The 20,299-nt window shown below is 40.8% G+C and overlaps 1 protein-coding gene across 1 annotated transcript; it reads left to right on the plus strand.

The window, feature by feature from the left end:
- Positions 1–4,129: 4,129 nt before the first annotated feature.
- LOC134601500 (calpain-5-like) lies at positions 4,130–19,193 on the plus strand. The gene is made up of 12 exons (XM_063446001.1): positions 4,130–4,401; positions 4,478–4,612; positions 6,699–6,910; positions 7,603–7,795; positions 11,776–11,969; positions 12,052–12,129; positions 12,612–12,807; positions 13,296–13,418; positions 14,917–15,113; positions 17,846–17,967; positions 18,075–18,208; positions 18,950–19,193. Exons 1-12 carry the CDS (start codon positions 4,246–4,248, stop codon positions 19,118–19,120), a joined length of 1,911 nt encoding a protein of 636 aa, XP_063302071.1. The 5' UTR covers positions 4,130–4,245; the 3' UTR covers positions 19,121–19,193.
- The last annotated feature ends 1,106 nt before the right edge of the window (positions 19,194–20,299 follow it).

Below are 20,299 nucleotides of genomic sequence, written 5' to 3' on the forward strand. Positions count from 1 at the left end.
CTCTTACTAGTCCCTCCCCCAGCCTCTTTGTTAATCTCTTACTATTCCACCCAGACCTTTTGTGTGTCTCTTGCCTTGTACTATACTACATGCACACTGTATGCCTCCCTCCTGCCAGTCACCCGGACATTTCGCCTGTGCTGCCTTATGGTAGCACAAGCCCTGGTGACTGGGAGCAGGAGAACTGCCTGGAATGTGGGTTCTCCTGTTTTCCCTGGGCATAGACTTATTTCCTGAGGATTGATTGACAGGTGGGGATCATATTTTGAAAGTACGTTCAATTCAAATGTATAAACTTGCTAGCATTTTTACATTCAATTAAAGTTTGTTTGCATTTCTGCTAACACAAAGGTATAGATGACCGTTAACATTCTCTAAGACTTGCGCTGAGCATGACAAATATGCTGTATTGAGGATGTCTCGAATTTAATGTGAAACTGTCACTTGTGTTCTTTACATGTTTTTTTGTGAAGGACCCCAGTTTCTGCTTATGTGATGATAGTCACAGGTAGCTTTTTCTTACCATAGCATCCTTATAATAAAATAAAATGTAAAAACACACACGTAGCAGTGCTGTTTAATGTATATAATGCATCAGGATGCAGTATCTGCTGGCTGGCCACTAGATGGCACATGTACCTTAAGATTAACTATACAGGTGGGAGGCTGTTTGACTCAGCAGCTATTTTTGAAGTTATATTTTTCGTGTAGTCTTAGTCACTCCATCCTACACTGTATCTCGATTGGTGCTATTAAGATAATAATGCTTTATTCCACTTCTTACCTAATGGCATAGCACTTTGATGGGTGATGTTAGCTTTTACTTCTTTATATTATTAACCATGAGGAGCCAACAGAGTCCACAGCGCTGTGCAACAGATGGACAAACGAGCAAGTAATCGCTATAAGTGGCGTGTACAGGAAGAAAACAGGCTCACCGTCTAAAGAAGCACCATAATGCAAGCTGCCAAGCCAAGTGCTAAATCTATTTAATACGCTTCGATGCTTTCTCTTCGTTCGTCAGCCAGAAAAACACATTTTTTATTTATTAAAACGTTATAAATTAAATAATAATAAAGTAATTTTGTCAATAAACCCACATTTAAGCCTGGGCCTGGGCCTGTGACGGCATGCTGGAGGCGAGCAGCAATTTATATATAATAATATATAAAATTAGATATAATTTTTACAATGTACACAGCACTCGGTGGCTGACACCTCCACTGCCCCCTAGTGTTAGGATCATGGTATAAAGAAAAGGTGCCAGTCACTCACCACATCCCTACATGGCTACCATCTCAAAAATCCACTTGATGGTCTTGCTCCAGCTTGAACCCTGTCGTGAGGACAGGCCAAGCCTGAGCAGGCAGTCCTTCTGTGTTATTCCAGTGCACCATCCCCTTTTATACCATATATTATACACAGCCTGGCCAAAAAAAAAGTCGCCACCGAAAAAAAGGTCACACACTCTAATATTTAGTTGGACCGCCTTTAGCTTTGATTACGGCATGCATGCGCTGTGGCATTGTTTCAATAAGCTTCTGCAATGTCACAAGATTTATTTATGTCCAGTGTTGCATTCATTTTTCACCAAGATCTTGTCTTGATGATGGGAGAGTCGGACCACTGCGCAGAGCCTTCTCCAGCACATCCCAAAGATTCTCAATGGGGTTAAGGTCTGGACTCTCTGGTGGCCAATCCATGTGTGAAAATGGTGTCTCATGCTCCCTGAACCATTCTTTCACAATTTGAGCCCGATGAATCCTGGCATTGTCACCTTGGAATATGCCCATGCCATCAGGGAAGAAAAAAATCCATTGATGGAATAACCTGGTCATTCAGTATTATCATGTAGTCAGCTGACCTCGTTTTTTGGGTACATAATGTTGCTGAACCTAGACCTGACCAACTGCAGCAACTCCTTCAAAAAATCATTAAAAACCCACTTCTTCATAAAAGCGTATCAATTAAGCTGTGAATAGCTCCCAACTGATTCCTCTCTTGCAACTGTCACTAGTCTAATACTATCCTTACCTTTTGTGTCACTTTACCCCACTCCCTCTAGCATGTAAGCTCATTGAGTAGGACCCTCAACCCCTCTGTTCCTGTGTGTCCAACTTCTGGTTACAACTACGTTTGTTCGTCCACCCACTGTAAAGCGCTACGGAATTTGTTGGCGCTATATAAATAATAACATAATAATAACCCCAGATCATAGCACTGCCCCCACAGGCTTGTACAGTAGGCACTAGGCATGATAGGTGCATCACTTTATCTGCCTCTCTTCTTACCCTGATGCGCCCATCACTGGTGGTTCCCCACTCTCCTTCCAGTTTTTAATAATGCGTTGGACAGTTCTTAACCTAATTTTAGTCGTTTCTGCATTCTCCTTAGATGTTCTCTCTGCTTGACGCATGCCAGTGATTTGACCCTTCTCAAACAGACTAACATCTTTTCCACGACCACGGGATGTGTCTTTCGACATGGTTGTTTAAGAAATGAGAAGCTATTCATTGCATCAGTTGGGGTTAAATAACCTGTTGCTAGCTGAAAGATAATCGCCCATGCAGTAACTATACAATAGGAGGCTCTTTGCTTAGGTAAATCCAACTTTTGCCAACTTTTTTTTGACCAGGCAGCTTATATACATATGGAGGTTATTTAGTTTCTCCAATGACCATGATAGATTTTAGCCCACCTGCCACGTCAAGGCAAACATCTCAGATGGGTCCTACACTAACCTTTCACCTTTCTTTCTTGAGCTTCTGGCAAAGATTTTTCTAATGAGACAGAAAGGGGTACTTTTTTTTTTTTTACATACACCCCTATGGAAGCAAGGTGAAAGGTTAGTGTAGGACCCATCTGAGATGTTTGCTTTGACATGGCAGGTGGGCTAAAGTCTCTCATGGCCGTTGGAGAAACTAAATAACCTCCATTTGTTTAAATATGCATAGGGATTTGGGAAGAGCGCAGGTAACTTTTTTCCCTTGGTTTTTACTGTATGTATTTGTTCTGATGTGTACTATGGTCGTTGCTGCCGCCCAGGAGTGATGGGAGTTTCAGCGCAGGACTTTTTTTTTTTTTTTTTTTGTACAGTGTATATACATGTTTATAGTTGTGCATTTTATTTGTATATATTTTATAATGATATATTTATTTATATTGGAGTTTATGTATATATATTTCCTAGTGGTGTGTGTATCTATCTGTGCCTATTAAGCACATGTTTAAAGAAAACCATAGGTTGTCAGGTGCTTGGTTCTTGGAAACTGTTGAATAAATGGGTGTCAATGCTTCCCTGGGTGTGTGCTTTGTATCTGGGACCTGCCCTACCTGTGACTCATGGTTTCACTTTAAATCTCTGTTCACCTGTATTCGCTGAATTCTGTCTCACGGTTACCCTTTTATTTACTGGTTATGCATGATCTTTTAATGTGCTGTCATTCTTCATCCACACTCTCCGTGTCATGTGAGTACTAGTCCTTTAATCTTCCTGCTTCCCTGTCCGGTGTCTTCCACCAGGTATCTCTCCTCCTATCACCCTTTCTTTTTCTCTCCCCTATTGTCTCAGCCACGTTTTCTGCTTTTATTAAGAGTTCCCCACAGTGAATGTGTAGTATGACCAGAAGGACTCTGCCCTCTAATCTTTGTCCATATTTCTCGAGTCACCTTTCTGCTCTGCATTCCAATTTCTCATTTTAGGAAAAACAGGATATTCAGTCCTAACCTGTATGACTGACACAATGATCTAAATCTCTACACCTTCATTGCTGGCATATCGTTAGAAAGCCTTAAATCTCCACAGCTGGTTGAGGAGAAGGTGTGGTGTAACTTAGAGAGAAATTAATGATTTTGAGTCAGCCGTGCATTGGGAATATAAAGCCTAGAGCTGAGGACCAAATACCAAAACTGGTACCTATAGAATTGTCACACTGAAAATTCCAAGCCTGTACGTGAAATCAAACAGGAAATAAAAAAACAGAACCTTCCAATGTACACAATTTACAGTGTCCAACTGAAGGAACTACAGAGCCTGCTGGCACCTAATGGACTGTCACAGAGAGTATTGACCCCAGCAGTTTGTGGACTGGTATAGAAGGAAAATACAGACCCTGCCACCGGAAACGGATTGGAAATGTACCGGTGCAGGTTTTCAGAGCTTAAAGTCTTATCGTAGTCTGACCTAGACAATACATACATCTTCCAGACTGACCCCTTGATTACTGGTCAGTGCCATTCCCAGAGATGGTTCAACATTATCAGAATCAGCATTACGAGCGATTAAAAAAGCAATGCCAGCGAGCTGGGCGTCTCTTCGAAGATCCAACTTTCTCTGCGACTGACCGTTCTCTGTATTTCAGTCACAGCCCCGCAAGGGCAGTGCAATGGAAGCGTCCACAGGTAAAATGTTATCTCCTTTTTCATGGACTGCATCTCAAGACCCTTCTTCACTGACCTCCACCTCTTTACCTTGCAGGAACTTGTCCAAGCACCCCGTCTGTTTGATGAGGATGGCATTAGTCCCCATGACCTGCAGCAAGGTAGTTTGGGGAATTGCTGGTTTGTGGCGGCTGCTTCATGTCTGGCTGGTGACCCCTCAGTGTGGAAAAAGGTGATTATTTGCCTTGGTAAGAACTTGTTTAAGAGGCCCTAAAGATGTTCATAAATGCATGTATGTATGTGTGTGTGTGTGTGTATATATAATTATACACCTTCCGACTGTTCTTAAAAGAGACAGTCCCTACTAATTTGGGCCCAAATCCCACTGTCTCTCTTTTCTGCCCTCATGTTCTCCTTTCTAGGAGCTTCATATTGTTGGTGTGTCTGAGTGTATAACAGAGCTCCACAGCAATAATACTCCCAGTAATGTGTCTGAGTATATAACAGAGCTCCACAGCAATAATACTCCCAGTAATGTGTCTGAGTGTATAACAGAGCTCCACAGCAATAATACTCCCAATAATGTGTCTGAGCGTATAACAAAGCTCCACAGCAATAATACTCCCAGTAATGTGTCTGAGCGTATAACAGAGCTCCACAGCAATAATACTCCCAGTAATGTGTCTGAGTATATAACAGAGCTCCACAGCAATAATACTCCCAGTAATGTGTCTGAGTGTATAACAGAGCTCCACAGCAATAATACTCCCAATAATGTGTCTGAGTGTATAACAAAGCTCCACAGCAATAATACTCCCAGTAATGTGTCTGAGCGTATAAAAGAGCTCCACAGCAATAATACTCCCAGTAATGTGTCTGAGTGTATAACAGAGCTCCACAGCAATAATACTCCCAGTAATGTGTCTGAGTGTATAACAGAGCTCCACAGCAATAATACTCCCAGTAATGTGTCTGAGTGTATAACAGAGCTCCACAGCAATAATACCCCCAGTAATGTGTCTGAGTGTATAACAGAGCTCCGCAGCAATAATACCCCCAGTAATGTGTCTGAGTGTATAACAGAGCTCCACTGCAATAATACTCCCAGTAATGTGTCTGAGTGTATAACAGAGCTCCACAGCAATAATACTCCCAGTAATGTGTCTGAGTGTATAACAGAGCTTCACAGCAATAATACTCCCAGTAATGTGTCTGAGTGTATAACAGAGCTCCACAGCAATAATACTCCCAGTAATGTGTCTGTGTGTATAACAAAGCTCCACAGCAATAATACTCCCAGTAATGTGTCTGAGTGTATAACAGAGCTCCGCAGCAATAATACTCCCAGTAATGTGTCATTAAACTACAATAACATTTTTTAGAAATCAGTGTAAATAAGATATGCTGTTCTTGTTCCAAGTTACATTATAGTTGCATAAATTGTAATTACCAAGTCACCTCAAATTTCTCTGAACAGCCCCGTCCCTGGCCTCAACCCAACTCACACCCCTAAAATTAAAGTGTCCCTCTTTGCCCTTTTATCAGAATCAGCACGAATACCTTGATTTAATAAGTTTTCCAAATGATGTATCTACAACAATTTGCATAGTCTTTAATGGTGACTTCTGTAGCTAAATCATTTGGAAAGTTTTCTAACAGTATTGAATCAGTTGCAAAGCTGATTAAATAGAGGCGTAAATTAAGAACGTATCTGTTTAAAGCTGTCAGCTGATGCTTTCAGCCAATCATGGACTCCACATGCACAAAACTGGCTTGGAAAATGTAGATTTATTTCCAAGCCAGTTTAGTGAATGGGGAGTCACGGATTGGCTGAAAGCATGAAATGACCGCTCACAGCCAATCAGCGGCACCCTTGCCAGGTGGACCTCCACGCTTCTTGGATATGAAAATTCAAAAGCCAGATTCCACCTGTGGGGCAAGTGGACATCTCTGCTGGAGTCATCTTTGGGGTGAAACTGATCAAATATGGTTTAACCCCTTGATGTAAAAGTGGTTACCATGGAGGCTCCCAAAGCCTCCTGGTACCGTGACAACTTCATTTAGATTAAGTTGTTTTAGTGCCTGGAGTGTCCCTTTAAGTTGCTATAATTCTGTGATTAGTGAATAATACTGCAAATAAACTTGTGAATAAGTAAATTCCCTTATTTCTCTTACTGGAGTGAAGTCAGGAGTATATTTATTAATCTGTATGAACCTTTTCTGGATAAGTATACGGTGAATCTACACAACTCCAGTACAGTAGACACTCTTATTGCTTTTACCAATCGTTAATATTTTACCACATATTGTACTTGTAGGTTATACCCTCCCCACAGGAACAAGACTGGCCTCAGGCTGGTGGTTCTACCCATGCTGGTATATTCAGGTTCCGGTTTTGGCGTTTTGGTCGGTGGATTGAAATTGTAATCGATGACCGCCTGCCCACCACTGAGGGGGAGCTGATCTTCTGTCGTCCTGGTAGAAGGGGGGGCCCATTCTGGTGTGCACTACTAGAGAAAGCGTATGCCAAGTAAGAGTACAAGTTTACCTTCGCCTAATGAAATGACCCTCTTTAACTTATCGAGCTTCAAATATATCTGTCTATGAGGTCCATATTCTGCAGACGTTTTACTATTATAAACCTGTCAGGACAAAAAGCTAATAAGTGGGTGGGGGGGGGGGGGGGGGGGGGGGGCGGCAAGTAAAATGCCTGAGATGTTGGGGGACATATATTTCTGAACTGTAGTCTGAGGTGAGTAAAGGACCTTCATTTTGTCTCTAAATGACCTCAGCCAAGGTGTCTGTTTGTCTGTGTATCTGTTTGTGGGTGTGCATATCTTTGGATGTTTTTGTAGTTGAGTGCAGGTATGAATCTGTGTATGAGTGGTTATTTGTTGCCATGCCATTGTCACTGTATACATGTTTACAGTGTGTGTAAGTCTCACTAATGCATTTTGCCTCTGTTTCCACCCCTGATCTCAACAATCATTTTTGTCTCAATTACTTGTTCATTTTTTATTTTTGTTATCACACTCTACAGAGAAGAGAGAGGAGTATATACATTTGGACATGGTGTAAAGTGGCACCATCTTCTTACTTTAGCCATGCCCTAATTTATATTTTCCTCCTCTCTGCTTGTTTTTTATTGTTATCTTGTTAGAGTGTTTATATATCTCACCGACACTTTCTCACCAGCCGTCCTCTTTATTGCTGCTTCTGCAGGTTAAATGGTAGTTACGAGGCGTTAGATGGAGGTAGTACAGCAGAGGCTCTTATTGACTTCAGCGGGGGAATCTCTGAGCCGATCAACCTTCTGGAGGATAATTTAGCATCTGATGAAGACAAGAAAAAGTTGTTGTTCAAGGCAGTGATGAAGGCACACACTCGAGCTTCCCTCATCAGCACTTCAATCAGGGTAACCAGGAACAATAGATGGCTTAGCTTTATTATCCGTTATTAAGGTTTCTCCAGTGTTCTACATTGAGGCCAAGTTATAATTCTTTATGTACCACTATTTAAAGGGTTACTTCAAGCATCATAACCATTAGAGCCAATTCCCCTCACCCCCCTTAGCTAGGCTCCGATGTTCTCTGGTAGCCCCTTGACACGCTCAGACCTGCAAAAGTCGGGAAAGTCATACAGCAGTCAACATTCATTGACTGTGAGCATTAGCTGACTGCTCTTGGCCAATTGCTAACATTCTGTGCAACGAAAGACAGAATTGACATTAGCTGGCTGATGACACCCCCTGGCCCAGCCAGAGGTGGAGTTAATCCAACATCGAAGGAGTTAATCGCTATATGTGCAGCAGCATTTCAAATCAAAACTCCAGGCACCATGACTACTTTAGTGCAGAGTTTTGCTTGAAGTGACCCTTTAAATTGCTATTTCTTTTATTTTCTTTCTTTTCTTTTCTTTCTTTCTTTTTTTTTCCTGTAAGTAACCATCTCATTGCCTTATTTTCTCACCATATCTGTTGTTACAAATCCTTTCCTACTTTTTTCCTCAGTTTTCTATATTCTTGTCTTTCAAATGTATAGTTTCCATCCATCTGCTTTCCGGTTTCATAGTCTTTCATGATATGGATGCTATAAATGTACCCGGGCCAGATGAGTTGTAGTATGTTCAAAAAATTGACAAAACAGATTGAAATGTCAATAAGCAAATTGAAGGTAAAATAGCTCGTATTGAAAAAATCCTCAACTTGGCTACCATCACAGATTTACTATTTCAGCCTACAATTCATAATTTAGTGAATAAGGATTTTGGTGGAACAAGGGATTTGTAAAACTGCTGTACAACGCCCTTTCAGGAATAGACATACATATTTGATACCATAACTGCAAATGTAGACAAAAAGGGACCGCAAGACGAAGTAGCAGACCTTACTGTGGCTTAGTGTACCATGAAAGAAAAATACCATAAGGTGTACCTAGCCACCAAACCATAGAAACCAGCATTCCAGAGAGCAGGTAAGTCAGACAAACCAAGGAAAGTCTGTAAATAAACCACGCCAGAATAAAGGGCACATAAGCCATGACCATGTCAGAACAATCACCAAACTTCAAACGTTTGGAGCACAAACTGGCAAAGGACCAGAAGGGAGTCAGGCCTTATGAAGGATGAGACCTTTTTGGTCAAATGAGGCCAAAAAGATGCAGCTAGCCACGCAAAACTAGGCTGTTTAAGAAAGTGCAGTTTATTGACCATATCGTTTAAAGATGTGAGCATGGAGCTCTGGTGTGAAACCTGTTAATGACGCAAGAGTGACAAAGGATGCAAGGTGTATCTCACACTTCCACCTACTCACAGCACGAGATTCAGGAAATGAGAAGAGAGGTGTAGGTGGACGCTATCACCGTTAGAACATCCAAATCACCTGGAACAGCATCGTTGAGCCTTAACATATTTTAATGAATACGTAAATGTATTTAACATAAGTAGTGATGTACCGAACTGTTCGCAGGCGAATAGTTCCTGGCGAACATAGCGTGTTCGCGTTCGCCACGGCAGGCAAACACATGCGCGGTTCGATCCGCCCCCTATTCGTCATCATTGAGTAAACTTTGACCCTGTGCCTCACGGTCAGCAGACAAATTCCAGCAAATTAGCAGCAGACCCTCCGTTCCAGACCCTCCCACCTCCTGTACAGCATCCATTTTAGATTCATTCTGAAGCTGCATTCTTAGATAGAGGAGGGAAAGTGTAGCTGCTGCTCATTTGATAGGGAAATTGATAGCTAGGCTAGGGTATTCAGTGTCCACTACAGTCATGAAGGACTAATCTGATCTCTGCTGTAAGGACAGCTGTAAGAACATCAGTCTGCTTTTTTTTTTTTTTTCTATGTAATGTAATTGCAGTTGCCTGCCTGCCAGCTTCTGTGTCAGGCTCACAGTGGATACTGTGCCCACTTGCCCAGTGCCACCACTCATATCTGGTGTCACAATAGCTTAAGCTTGCATTTAAAAACAAAAACTTATTTTTCACTGTAATAGATTGAATAGCAGTTAGTTGTCTGCAAGCGTCTGGGTGTCAGGCCTTCAGCGTGTACTCTGCCAACCTCTGCCAGTGTACTTTGCCACTCATATCTGGTGTCACAATAGCATGCCTTTTAAAAAGAAAAAAAGTTTTTCACTGTAAGCTAATAGCAGTTACTTGTCTGCAAGCGTCTGGGTGTCAGGCCTTCAGCGTGTACTCTGCCAACCTTTGCAAGTGCACTTTGCCACTCATATCTGGTGTCACTATTCCGTGCCTTTAAAAAGAAAAAACGTTTTTCATTGTAAGGTAATAGCAGTTAGTTGTCTGCAAGCGTCTGGGTGTCAGGCCTTCAGCGTGTACTCTGCCAACCTCTGCCAGTGTACTTTGCCACTCATATCTGGTGTCACAATAGCGTGCCTTTAAAAAGAAAAAACGTTTTTCACTGTAAGCTAATAGCAGTTAGTTGTCTGCAAGCGTCTGGGTGTCAGGCCTTCAGCGTGTACTCTGCCATCCTTTGCCAGTGCACTTTGCCACTCATATCTGGTGTCACTATAGCGTGCCTTTAAAAAGAAAAAAAGTTTTTCACTGTAAGCTAATAGCAGTCAGTGTCCTTAAAGCGGGTGTCAGGCCTTCAACGTGTACTCTGCCAACCTCTGCAAGTGTACTTTGCCACTCATATCTGGTGTCTCTATAGCGTGCCTTTAAAAAGCAAAAAAGTTTTTCACTGTAAGCTAATAGCAGTCAGTGTCCTTAACCCCTTAAGGACACATGACATGTGTGACACGTCATGATTCCCTTTTATTCCAGAAGTTTGGTCCTTAAGGGGTTAAAGCTTGTTAGTTGTCTGCAAGCGTCTGGGTGTCAGGCCTTCAGCGTGTACTCTGCCAACCTCTGCAAGTGCACTTTGCCGCTCATATCTGGTGTCTCTATAGCGTGCCTTTAAAAAGAAAAAAAGTTTTTCACTGTAAGCTAATAGCAGTCAGTGTCCTTAAAGCGGGTGTCAGGCCTTCAACGTGTACTCTGCCAACCTCTGCAAGTGTACTTTGCCACTCATATCTGGTGTCTCTATAGCGTGCCTTTAAAAAGCAAAAAAGTTTTTCACTGTAAGCTAATAGCAGTCAGTGTCCTTAACCCCTTAAGGACACATGACATGTGTGACACGTCATGATTCCCTTTTATTCCAGAAGTTTGGTCCTTAAGGGGTTAAAGCTTGTTAGTTGTCTGCAAGCGTCTGGGTGTCAGGCCTTCAGCGTGTACTCTGCCAACCTCTGCAAGTGCACTTTGCCGCTCATATCTGGTGTCTCTATAGCGTGCCTTTAAAAAGAAAAAATGTTTTTCACTGTAAGCTAATAGCAGTTAGTTGTCTGCAAGCGTCTGGGTGTCAGGCCTTCAGCGTGTACTCTGCCAACCTCTGCAAGTGCACTTTGCGACTCATATCTGGTGTCTCTATAGCGTGCCTTTAAAAAGGAAAAAAAAAGTTTTTCACTGTAAGCTAATAGCAGTCAGTGTCCTTAAAGCGTGTGTCTATCTTGGAAAGGACTTTAATAATTTTATTAGTTCAAATTTTATTTTCTACTTAAATCCAACCTAGTATGTGTCTCCATGCGATGGCTTGGTCTTCAGGACATTTTGGTTTGAAGGTAGGAAGCAAAAGGCACTGGTAATCCTTAGCATACTGTTCTCATGAATGAATGGAATTAAACATTTTACTCCAATTCACTGGTTTTGTAAACTTGAACCAATAGAGTTTCCAGCCAAATATTTCAAAATTCTAGTTCTGCAAGGTTTATTCACACTAATGCTTACCTGAGTTTTGTACTCCTAAGTCTACTTATTAAAAAGGGCAATGTATGTCTCAGTGCGCAATTCCCTATTTTATACATCTTTACATGTGGTGTTGTTTTTCTTTTCTACTAGCCCTCTACAGGTCAGTCATTAGAAGAGGTCTTGTCCTCCGGACTGGTCATAGGTCATGCATACAGTGTTACTGGTATCCAAAGCATTAAATTGCGCTCTGGACTCATGTCCCTTTTCCGGACTCACAAACTGCGTCTCATCCGTTTGCAAAACCCCTGGGGGAGTGGAGAGTGGACGGGGGCTTGGAGTGATAAGTATGGCATTCAGGGTCCAGCTATGGGTCTACTCTAAGCCTTCTGCAGTTAGCACATTGACAAGTCTTATTTGTATTTACAGCTCAGAAGAGTGGAAGAAAGTTGGTCGCAGAGAACGCGAAAAGATGGGGGTTACCGTGAATGACGATGGTGAATTCTGGTAATTGCTACTGAATTATTCCTGGGTAGTAGCTTACATATAAAGCCATTTACAGTGTTAAGTTGTGTGTATTTTATAGCTACATGTAAGAAGGATAGTGCCTTTACAAAGCCATTAAATGACTCCAAATGATTGATATAGTTCTATTTACTATAGTGTGCTAAATACTGTTCTAAAGTACTAGGTTTTTAAGTGATTAGACATCAAATATTGGAGATTTTACATAGATCAGAAGACTGATCAGCAAAGCCTGACCGTTTATTTGCATTGCCACTCATACACAAACATATTTCTTTGATGGCCAATTATGTAACTGCTCTAATAACTACATTTTTAACATAACCTTTAGAAGATGTTATATTTGCCTGTAAAAAAAATAAATAATTAAACATTCTGTGCGTGTGCGTGTATATGTGTGTGTGTATATGTGTATATATATATATATATAACCAACTCAAACTCTTCATACTTCTGTCCACAAGGATGAGCTGGGATGATTTCTGTTCCCACTTCACTGACCTCATCATCTGCCGTCGAGTGAACACTCACTTTCTCAGCACTCACAAAACCTGGAGTGAGGTGTCAGTCATGTCTACATGGAAACAAGATCCAGATCCATTGAAAGACCGAAGTGGAGGTTGCCCTAACTACAAGGACACCTACCTGCACAACCCACAGGTATTCACCCTTGCATTTAGCTACTCAAAGTACCCACCAATACCACACGTGTGCTTCATACACCACCCATAGATGTCCACTCTCACATTGAGCTACCGACCAAAGGAACAAACATACAGAGTTCTTCACTAAATTGAGAGTTCCAGGGGAATTCCAAATTTATGGAAAAAATAGCCAATAGCCATAGCAAAACCACAACCTGGACAAATTCTCTCAGTTAGCCATGCTTCCGGTTTGGCAATGTTGGCCTTAAAATTGAAATAGGTGTGTGTGTGTGTGTGTGTATATATATATTAGGCCATTCAGTCACAATTAATCAACTTATCTGTGTAGTTTTGTAGACTGTGTAGACTGGTAAATTTCACAATGTTAACATGATCTATTAATATTCCATAGTTTTTACCGCTAACTCCTATTGAGATGATATCGAAACAAGTACAGTGGCAACCTACCTGCACTACAAATTTTTTTTAAATCTCTCTTTCCAGTTTGTTTTTGATGTGACTTTAAATCAGGAGTGTGCTCTAATTTCCCTGGAGCAAGAGGATCGTAGGACTCAACGCAGCATTGGTGGGGGAGAAAACCTTCCCATTGGTTTCTTTGTATTTAAGGTACACCCCTCTACAGCTATTGCTCAACTAATATAACTAACAGGTCAAGGAAGAGCTGGAGAGCACTCGTACAGTTAGTTCTCTTGCTCCTTATCACAACTTCTCTTGTGCTTGTTGGTGGAATGAAGAATTGGTCTTACTGATGTCAATGTACTGGCAATAGAGTTGGTATGTTTGCATCAAAGCAGAGGATATCCCAGCTTGCAAAAGTGTTCCATACCAGGGCCAATCTCAACTCTCGGTTGGACTGGGGAAGTAGATAATCAAGATCCCGGGGTGGGTGTTATCTATCTTTTATTGTAAGCTAGTTTGAGCATGGTCTTCTTCACTTCTTGTCGCTGTTATATTCAATATTTAAATTACTTAATTACATTATTTCATTATAAAGCGTTGTAGAATATGTTGGGGCTATATAAATGATGATAATATTTAGATATCTGTATTTGTGATAAATTGTATGTTCATTGCTGTTTAAAAGTAGATTGTTGTTCGTTGCAGGACCTGGTTAAGTAGACTTACTTTGCAGGGATTCGTACCCCGCACTCTAAGTTAGTAAAAATATAATTATCTAAAGAATTTTGGGCAGTATGGAACTGGAAGGATGAACATGGAATGAGCAAAACTGGGCTAGTGTGGCTAATCAGAAATACAACCATGTCTGGTGATTTGAGACTGTGTGCATCTGTATCCTAGACTCTACAAGCAATAAAACTTACAAAAACAGTAAATTAGCTCAGCGGGAAATTAGATATGGTAACTCGTAGTTTAAAAAAAACACTTGTCTTTAATAGACTCCATTCACCCTCGGTGCAAATAAAAATCTGGCTCAGAGATGTTTATCTGTCATTGAGACCTTCACGTGTTAAGACGCAGTCAGTGACCATACAGTCAATTAAAGTAGAAAATATATCAATGTCTTGAGGTCACAACATCAAGGAAGAAAATTGGCTTCATAATTAACTTTGCTGCCCCTGAGGTGTATTTTACAGGTTTTGTTTTTGTATCCGTCATTGTATTGTGTATGGGTTCCAGCAAACGTGTGTAAATAAGTGCATGGTAATAAAATAAACTTGTCTTGTGGTGAAGGAATAATGAGATAGTGTTGTATCTTGTTAATTCTCGCTCACATCGTTTTACATGATCTGGCAGGACACCATTCCTTTAACATGATATGCAGGATTGTTTAAATTAAAATTGTGAGGAATTCAACATTAAGGCCAAAATAGTTGAGTTAAGAAATACTTTTTTGTTTTGAATTTGGTTATATTGACCTTTATATTTTTTTATTTTTTTTAATTCTTAGCATGTCCTATTTTTGTGGATATCTCTGTCTGTGTACGACTATCGACTATATATTTTTTTTATTTGTGAATACACCAAAATCAATTCTACAGCCTCTAGCTGGTATCTTATGGAAGGAAAGATGATAGAGTATACCGATAATGAGTGGACAATGGCCTAGGGGTACAAGCCAACCGTCTTCTTTTTCTTCCATCAGGTGGAGATAAACCGAATATACCGCCTACACCGGCAGGCCAGCGGAGTCTCATCCTCCACTTACATCAATTCTCGCAGTGTATTTCTGCGCACAGAGTTACAGAAAGGCCGTTACATCATCTTACCGACAACCTTCAGCCCGGGTCAAACCGGCTCATTTCTCCTCCGAATCTATACAGACCGAGCCATCAGACTCAGGTATAACAATATTCAGCATCTATGGGATGCAGTAAAACATATGGGAAAAACTTGATGACTACCAGCCATCATTTTACAGAAAATATAATTTTGTATCACTAGCTGAAAAGCTATATTAACTTTTGTTTTTAACTGCATTTCCACAGGTTTCCACCAGGGGTGTGCTTATGATAAGATGCAGACCATTTTCTTGCTGTAACATTTAAAAAAAAAAAAATGTATACTGTGTATTTGGGCTGATACTACAGCCATTGCTTCTGCCCAGGAGTAGTGGGAGTTTTAGCACTAGAATTTATTGTGTTTGTTTGTATCTCTTTTTTCTGTGTAGATGAGGATTCAAGTAGTTCAATTCTATGTGGGCTAACCCTTCACCAGGGTACCTGTCCCTGGTTACTCATATACATTGAGGGATTAATAATCTACGTGTGTGTGTTTTAATATGTGTAGGGCTGTCTGAGCATAAGTGAGACAGATAGAGGGGCTTCCAAAATACGTTTGTATTCATGACAGTATAGTGATCCTTGACACCTAGAACCAGAATAACCTGTAAGCTCCACATAGTTGAGTATAAATTGAAGTTGACTTTGTTCTCATCCTAATCTTTCTCTGGGTCTGGACAGCTTAGTCACTTCTGCCATAAGGCGGAGAACTGGATGGATATGTCTGGAGAGGAAGAGACAAAACTACTAATTACACGCAAAATGTAAAACTGTTGGAAAGCCCTACCCTAACTTAATGACTTATTTTACTGCTTAAAGGGACACTATAGATTTAGAAATACACACGTGTCCTAGTTACTGTGTTGGTCATCCCCCACCCCCCTGTATGGGTTAAAATATAGTTTACTTCCCTGTATATTACACCAAGCCTCTTTCTGCAGCTGACCCCAGCCTCATTAGCTGAAATAATCAGTTTGGAAGATCTCTGCCAAGCCAATGCTTTCCCGTATTAAAACTTTGGGAGGTTGGTGAGCATGCGCGGCAAAACACTGCACTGAGTTTCACTCGGCTATTTTGTTAGAAGTGCCTCCAGAGTGTCACTGTTAGAGTGACAGCCACCAGAGGCATTTAAACCCTGCAATGTAAACACTACCGTTGTGGTAAAACAGTGATGTGTTTAATTACCGGGTTAAACAGACTTCATTGAGGAGAAGCGGCCTGGATGCATATAGTGTCCCTTTGAATTTCTACAATAAGTTCTAATCAACACCATTATATATTATTTTCACGGTACTGTTTCACAAACACACACCCTTTAATATTCGTCCTGGAAAGGATACTATAACTGCCATGCAAGCGCCTATTTATATTGGTGTAGAAACTTGCATGTGAACTGGAAACGTAATTAGTTCTTCGTATACCATCGTGTGCACACCAAACCTTGTTAAAATCCCTTACAGATTTTGTCTTGACCACGTCCACTTGAAGTCTATGTGATGGATCAACCAACAAACTGTGCTTATGGTCCTAAACTAAAAAGTTGAGATCATGGCCTCTTGTCCTTGTGTTACACTTTCTATGAAAATGCTTGACATGCGCACAGTCGTATGACGGCATATCTATAGCCCATTACCCAGATCCCAAAAAAACACAGACACCAATTTCTACTGTTGCAATTATAACAATTGGGGACATTGCCAACAACTATCACTGCATTTTAAAACCATAATCTCCCCTGGCAATAACCCATCAGTAAACAGTATATAACAATATACATAACATGGCGGTCTAATGATAAACTGCAGGGGTGTACCGAGACACCCCTACACAACCAGGTTCGGAGCCACCAAAGAGCTCAAACCTACCAACCAAGTAAACTCCTGCCTAAATCATCTTAAACCTATCCATGCCCCACTTCCTACTCCATGTAGCTCCCAATCTAACCTTGCCATTCCCTGCCGCTGTGAAGAAACCGAGAACAGTATCCCCTATGAGCGACTCAAAAAGGGGAGGGTGGGTGGGACAACTAACAGGTAAGTGAAGATTTGATTAAGATGGCCACTTCTCAAGATGGCCGTGTTATATATGACTGGACTAAAACCCTGCCCCCTCCTTTAACCTTCCCACTTAACTCTTCCCATGCCTAACAATTTAAAAAAAATTGGCCCTGTCAAGGCCCATTCTGCTGCTGCGCTGTCCCATGGGCTACATTTAGATTTAAATCTGTTTCCCCTTCTTCCCCAGCATAACTTTTTTGTGACTGTCCAATTGCAGACATCCCAATGCATCTCATCGAGAAGCCTTTGCAAGGCAGGTGCTCTGTGTAATTATTTCCTATTGAGTCTAGCTCCACTCCAAGGAAGGAACAGGATAGAAAGCAACATGACTGGTTGTCTGTTTGAAAGCCAGGGGGTGTCACGAGGTTAATTTATAAAAGTACCAATTTCCATTGAAATCTTTACTTCTTGTAAAATGATAACGGGAGGGTGCTCTCTTCACATGTAAAGCATTTCAGTGAGCTAATGTGCTTTAGGGGTCCAGAGTGTCTCTGTAAGCTAAAAACACTCAATAACTGTCCCTCCTTTAATTGTACTCCATTCATTACAACTCTGCCATCTATCATTAAGTCCGTATTCTAACCACTTAACAATTCGAGTCTGATAGTCAATACAGTTCCTGAATATGTTTCTCCTAAACTGTTTTAAACCAAGTATTTCTTATGACATATTTAACATATAAAGTGTACCAGGGTGTACATTTTCCAATATTTCTAGAAATTATTTATATTCATAGGGAGCTCACACGTGATGTTCCCAAGCCTTCCTGTCTGTCATTCTGCCTTGGCATTCCTAGAACTGTCACCTCCATTACCGTACATGCAGCATCTGGACTCTCACAACCAGGAAGCAACCATGGTATGTATGTGTTCTACTCTTTTTATCTGTCTATTAGTTGGGGGCTTTGGGATGTATGGACAACTACCAAAGGTAGAATTAACACTGTCTGATTTCTCCTTTGCAAGACCCTAGTGTTTACGTTACCATTCACTGTGAAGGGGAGAAGGTGACCTCTAAAACTGTAAAAGGCCGCAATCCAGAATTTGACCTGAAAGGTGTTTTTTATCGGAAGAATGAGCGTAGACCTCTAGTTGTAAAGGTGAGTCATACCTTATCTCTTCCACTCATCTTTCCAACCATCTGCTTTCCTTAACTGTCACATGTCATTTACTACTGCGAATAACACATGGTGGGACCAAACCAACCAAAGCAAGACTATCACTTTCAAAGCTTTGGGAGGCCATAAGCTTTTCTGATGAGAGTGCTTTTAAGGGACTTTTAAATGAATGAAGACTAGGAGAGAGTTTGATGGGGATAGACAGGCAGTTCCAAAGGAAAGGAGCCACCTGCGAGAAGTCCTGCAAGCATGAGTTAGCAGGAAGGGTGCAAGCAGCGGTCAGGAGAAGGTCACCAGCAGAGCTGAGAGACTGAGAAGGGACATACCTACCAGGAAGCCAGTGTAAGAATTGACAGAGGAGTATTCATTGCAGACTGTAGATAGTGGGATCAGGAATTTTTCTTGTTACAAAGAATAAAATGGACCAAGTCATTGAGAAGGCCAAGATTCTAAGTGTAAGATGTGGTAGAGCAATAAAACTGTGAAATGATCAATGAAACAACTTATTGGTAGGAGAAAAGCAAGTTTATCTTTAATAGCGACTATATGTTGGCATACAAACAATGTCATCTGATGATAACATTTTAGCTGGTGGTCCTTCGGGTGCTGATTTATAATCTCAGACCTCTTGGCCTTATTCCATGCTATATCTTTAATAGTGTTCTTTGTGTTCATTGCAACTTTTTTGTGTTCAACTCTTGAATTGATCGATACGTCTTTCAGGTTTGGCTGTCTCGGTTGATGAGGGACATCCTTCTTGGTAGTGTATCTGTCCCATGTCCAGTGGGGGAGTCAAATCAAAGTTCTGTACTGAAGCTACAGAGCAAGGAAGGAACGTCTTCTGGCTACGTCTTGATAGAGTCATCTACCAGCTCTGACATGACCTCACTCTAAATCTCCTACCTTATTCTTCTCCCGCCATCACTGTGAAGATCACAGCAAAGCCTGGATTAATCGACATGCAAGAAAAAAATCTACACAGAGAGACGCAATAATCTTTTATATCATTTTATTAAAAAATCATGTTTTGACACTTCTTTTTTTTTTTTTTTTTATAACTCGGTATTTATTGTGTTTTCAGAGAAAACAATTTTTTTTCTGTAATATATAAATAAAGGAAGCTAAAAAGATATTCTCCATATATAGCAGGAAGAAGTCATAATAAAAAAAGGGGGGACACTTATTAAAGTTGCTTATTTTTTTTACCTTACCGGTATTTTAAATATATATGTCTTTTTTTTTTTTTTTTTTGATGCAATGGTTTATCAGTTTTTAACCTACTTTTTCTGAGACAAGTTTTTTATTCACTTCCCTTTTCTTAAAAAAAAAAAAAAATGGAATTTCTGCAAAAGCTGATGGAATTTACAACTAAAAATGTCACTTTTAGAACACTTATTAATAAATTTAAATTAAAAAAATGGAATCTAACTGTCACTTTTCAGACCACTTTGATAAAAACTGAGACTATGAGAGCCTCAGATGGTCGTTTTGGACTTCTTTGGGCTTCATCAGCGAGGTGTAGCTCATACTCCTCCAGGTACAGTGAGCATGGGGTCCACATCTGGTTCACCCTTTTAGATTAGGGAGTGCCCAAGCAAATGCAACTTGGGTTACAAACTGTAATGCACACATGGATTACAGTTGATGAGACCAAAATGATTGTCCGGGGTTGTTGTATCTCTGCTGCAGAGAGGACTTGCCAACATTTCACTTGTGGACTGCTCTTTTGTGTGTTTCAGTCTGATATACAAATGGCATATATTCTCTTTGTAAAGGCACAAACGAGCAAAATAATTTTGAGAACTGAGCAGGGATTTACCGAACGGCAAGCTGAGTTTCTCTAAGATTTTGTCCGTTCTCTGCACTTTGATAAATTTCTTCAATTGTGCAATAGAATCTTAGGAGATGTACTTAGAAAATGTATTAAGTTTGGTTATGCCACTGAAATGTTCCATGGAAGTTTGTACAGCTACGTTACGCATTGGATAGAGCGTCCTCTGCACAATAGTAGAGGTGTTTACTGGGCACTGCAACTGATCAGTTCCAAGCGAATCTGTTCTTCGGAAAGCTGTG

The sequence above is a fragment of the Pelobates fuscus genome, chromosome 3 (genome assembly GCF_036172605.1).
Source record: "Pelobates fuscus isolate aPelFus1 chromosome 3, aPelFus1.pri, whole genome shotgun sequence".
Classification (NCBI taxonomy): Eukaryota; Metazoa; Chordata; class Amphibia; order Anura; family Pelobatidae; genus Pelobates; species Pelobates fuscus.

What these genes read in the sequence shown, in the direction of transcription:
- LOC134601500 (XM_063446001.1), top strand. Translation starts at nt 4,246, where the DNA reads ATGGTTCAACATTATCAGAATCAGCATTACGAGCGATTAAAAAAGCAA. An exon ending in ACCCCTCAGTGTGGAAAAAG is followed by an intron (nt 4,613 to 6,698) that starts GTGATTATTTGC and finishes TTGTACTTGTAG; the next exon opens with GTTATACCCTCCCCACAGGA. An exon ending in TTGGTTTCTTTGTATTTAAG is followed by an intron (nt 13,419 to 14,916) that starts GTACACCCCTCT and finishes TTCTTCCATCAG; the next exon opens with GTGGAGATAAACCGAATATA.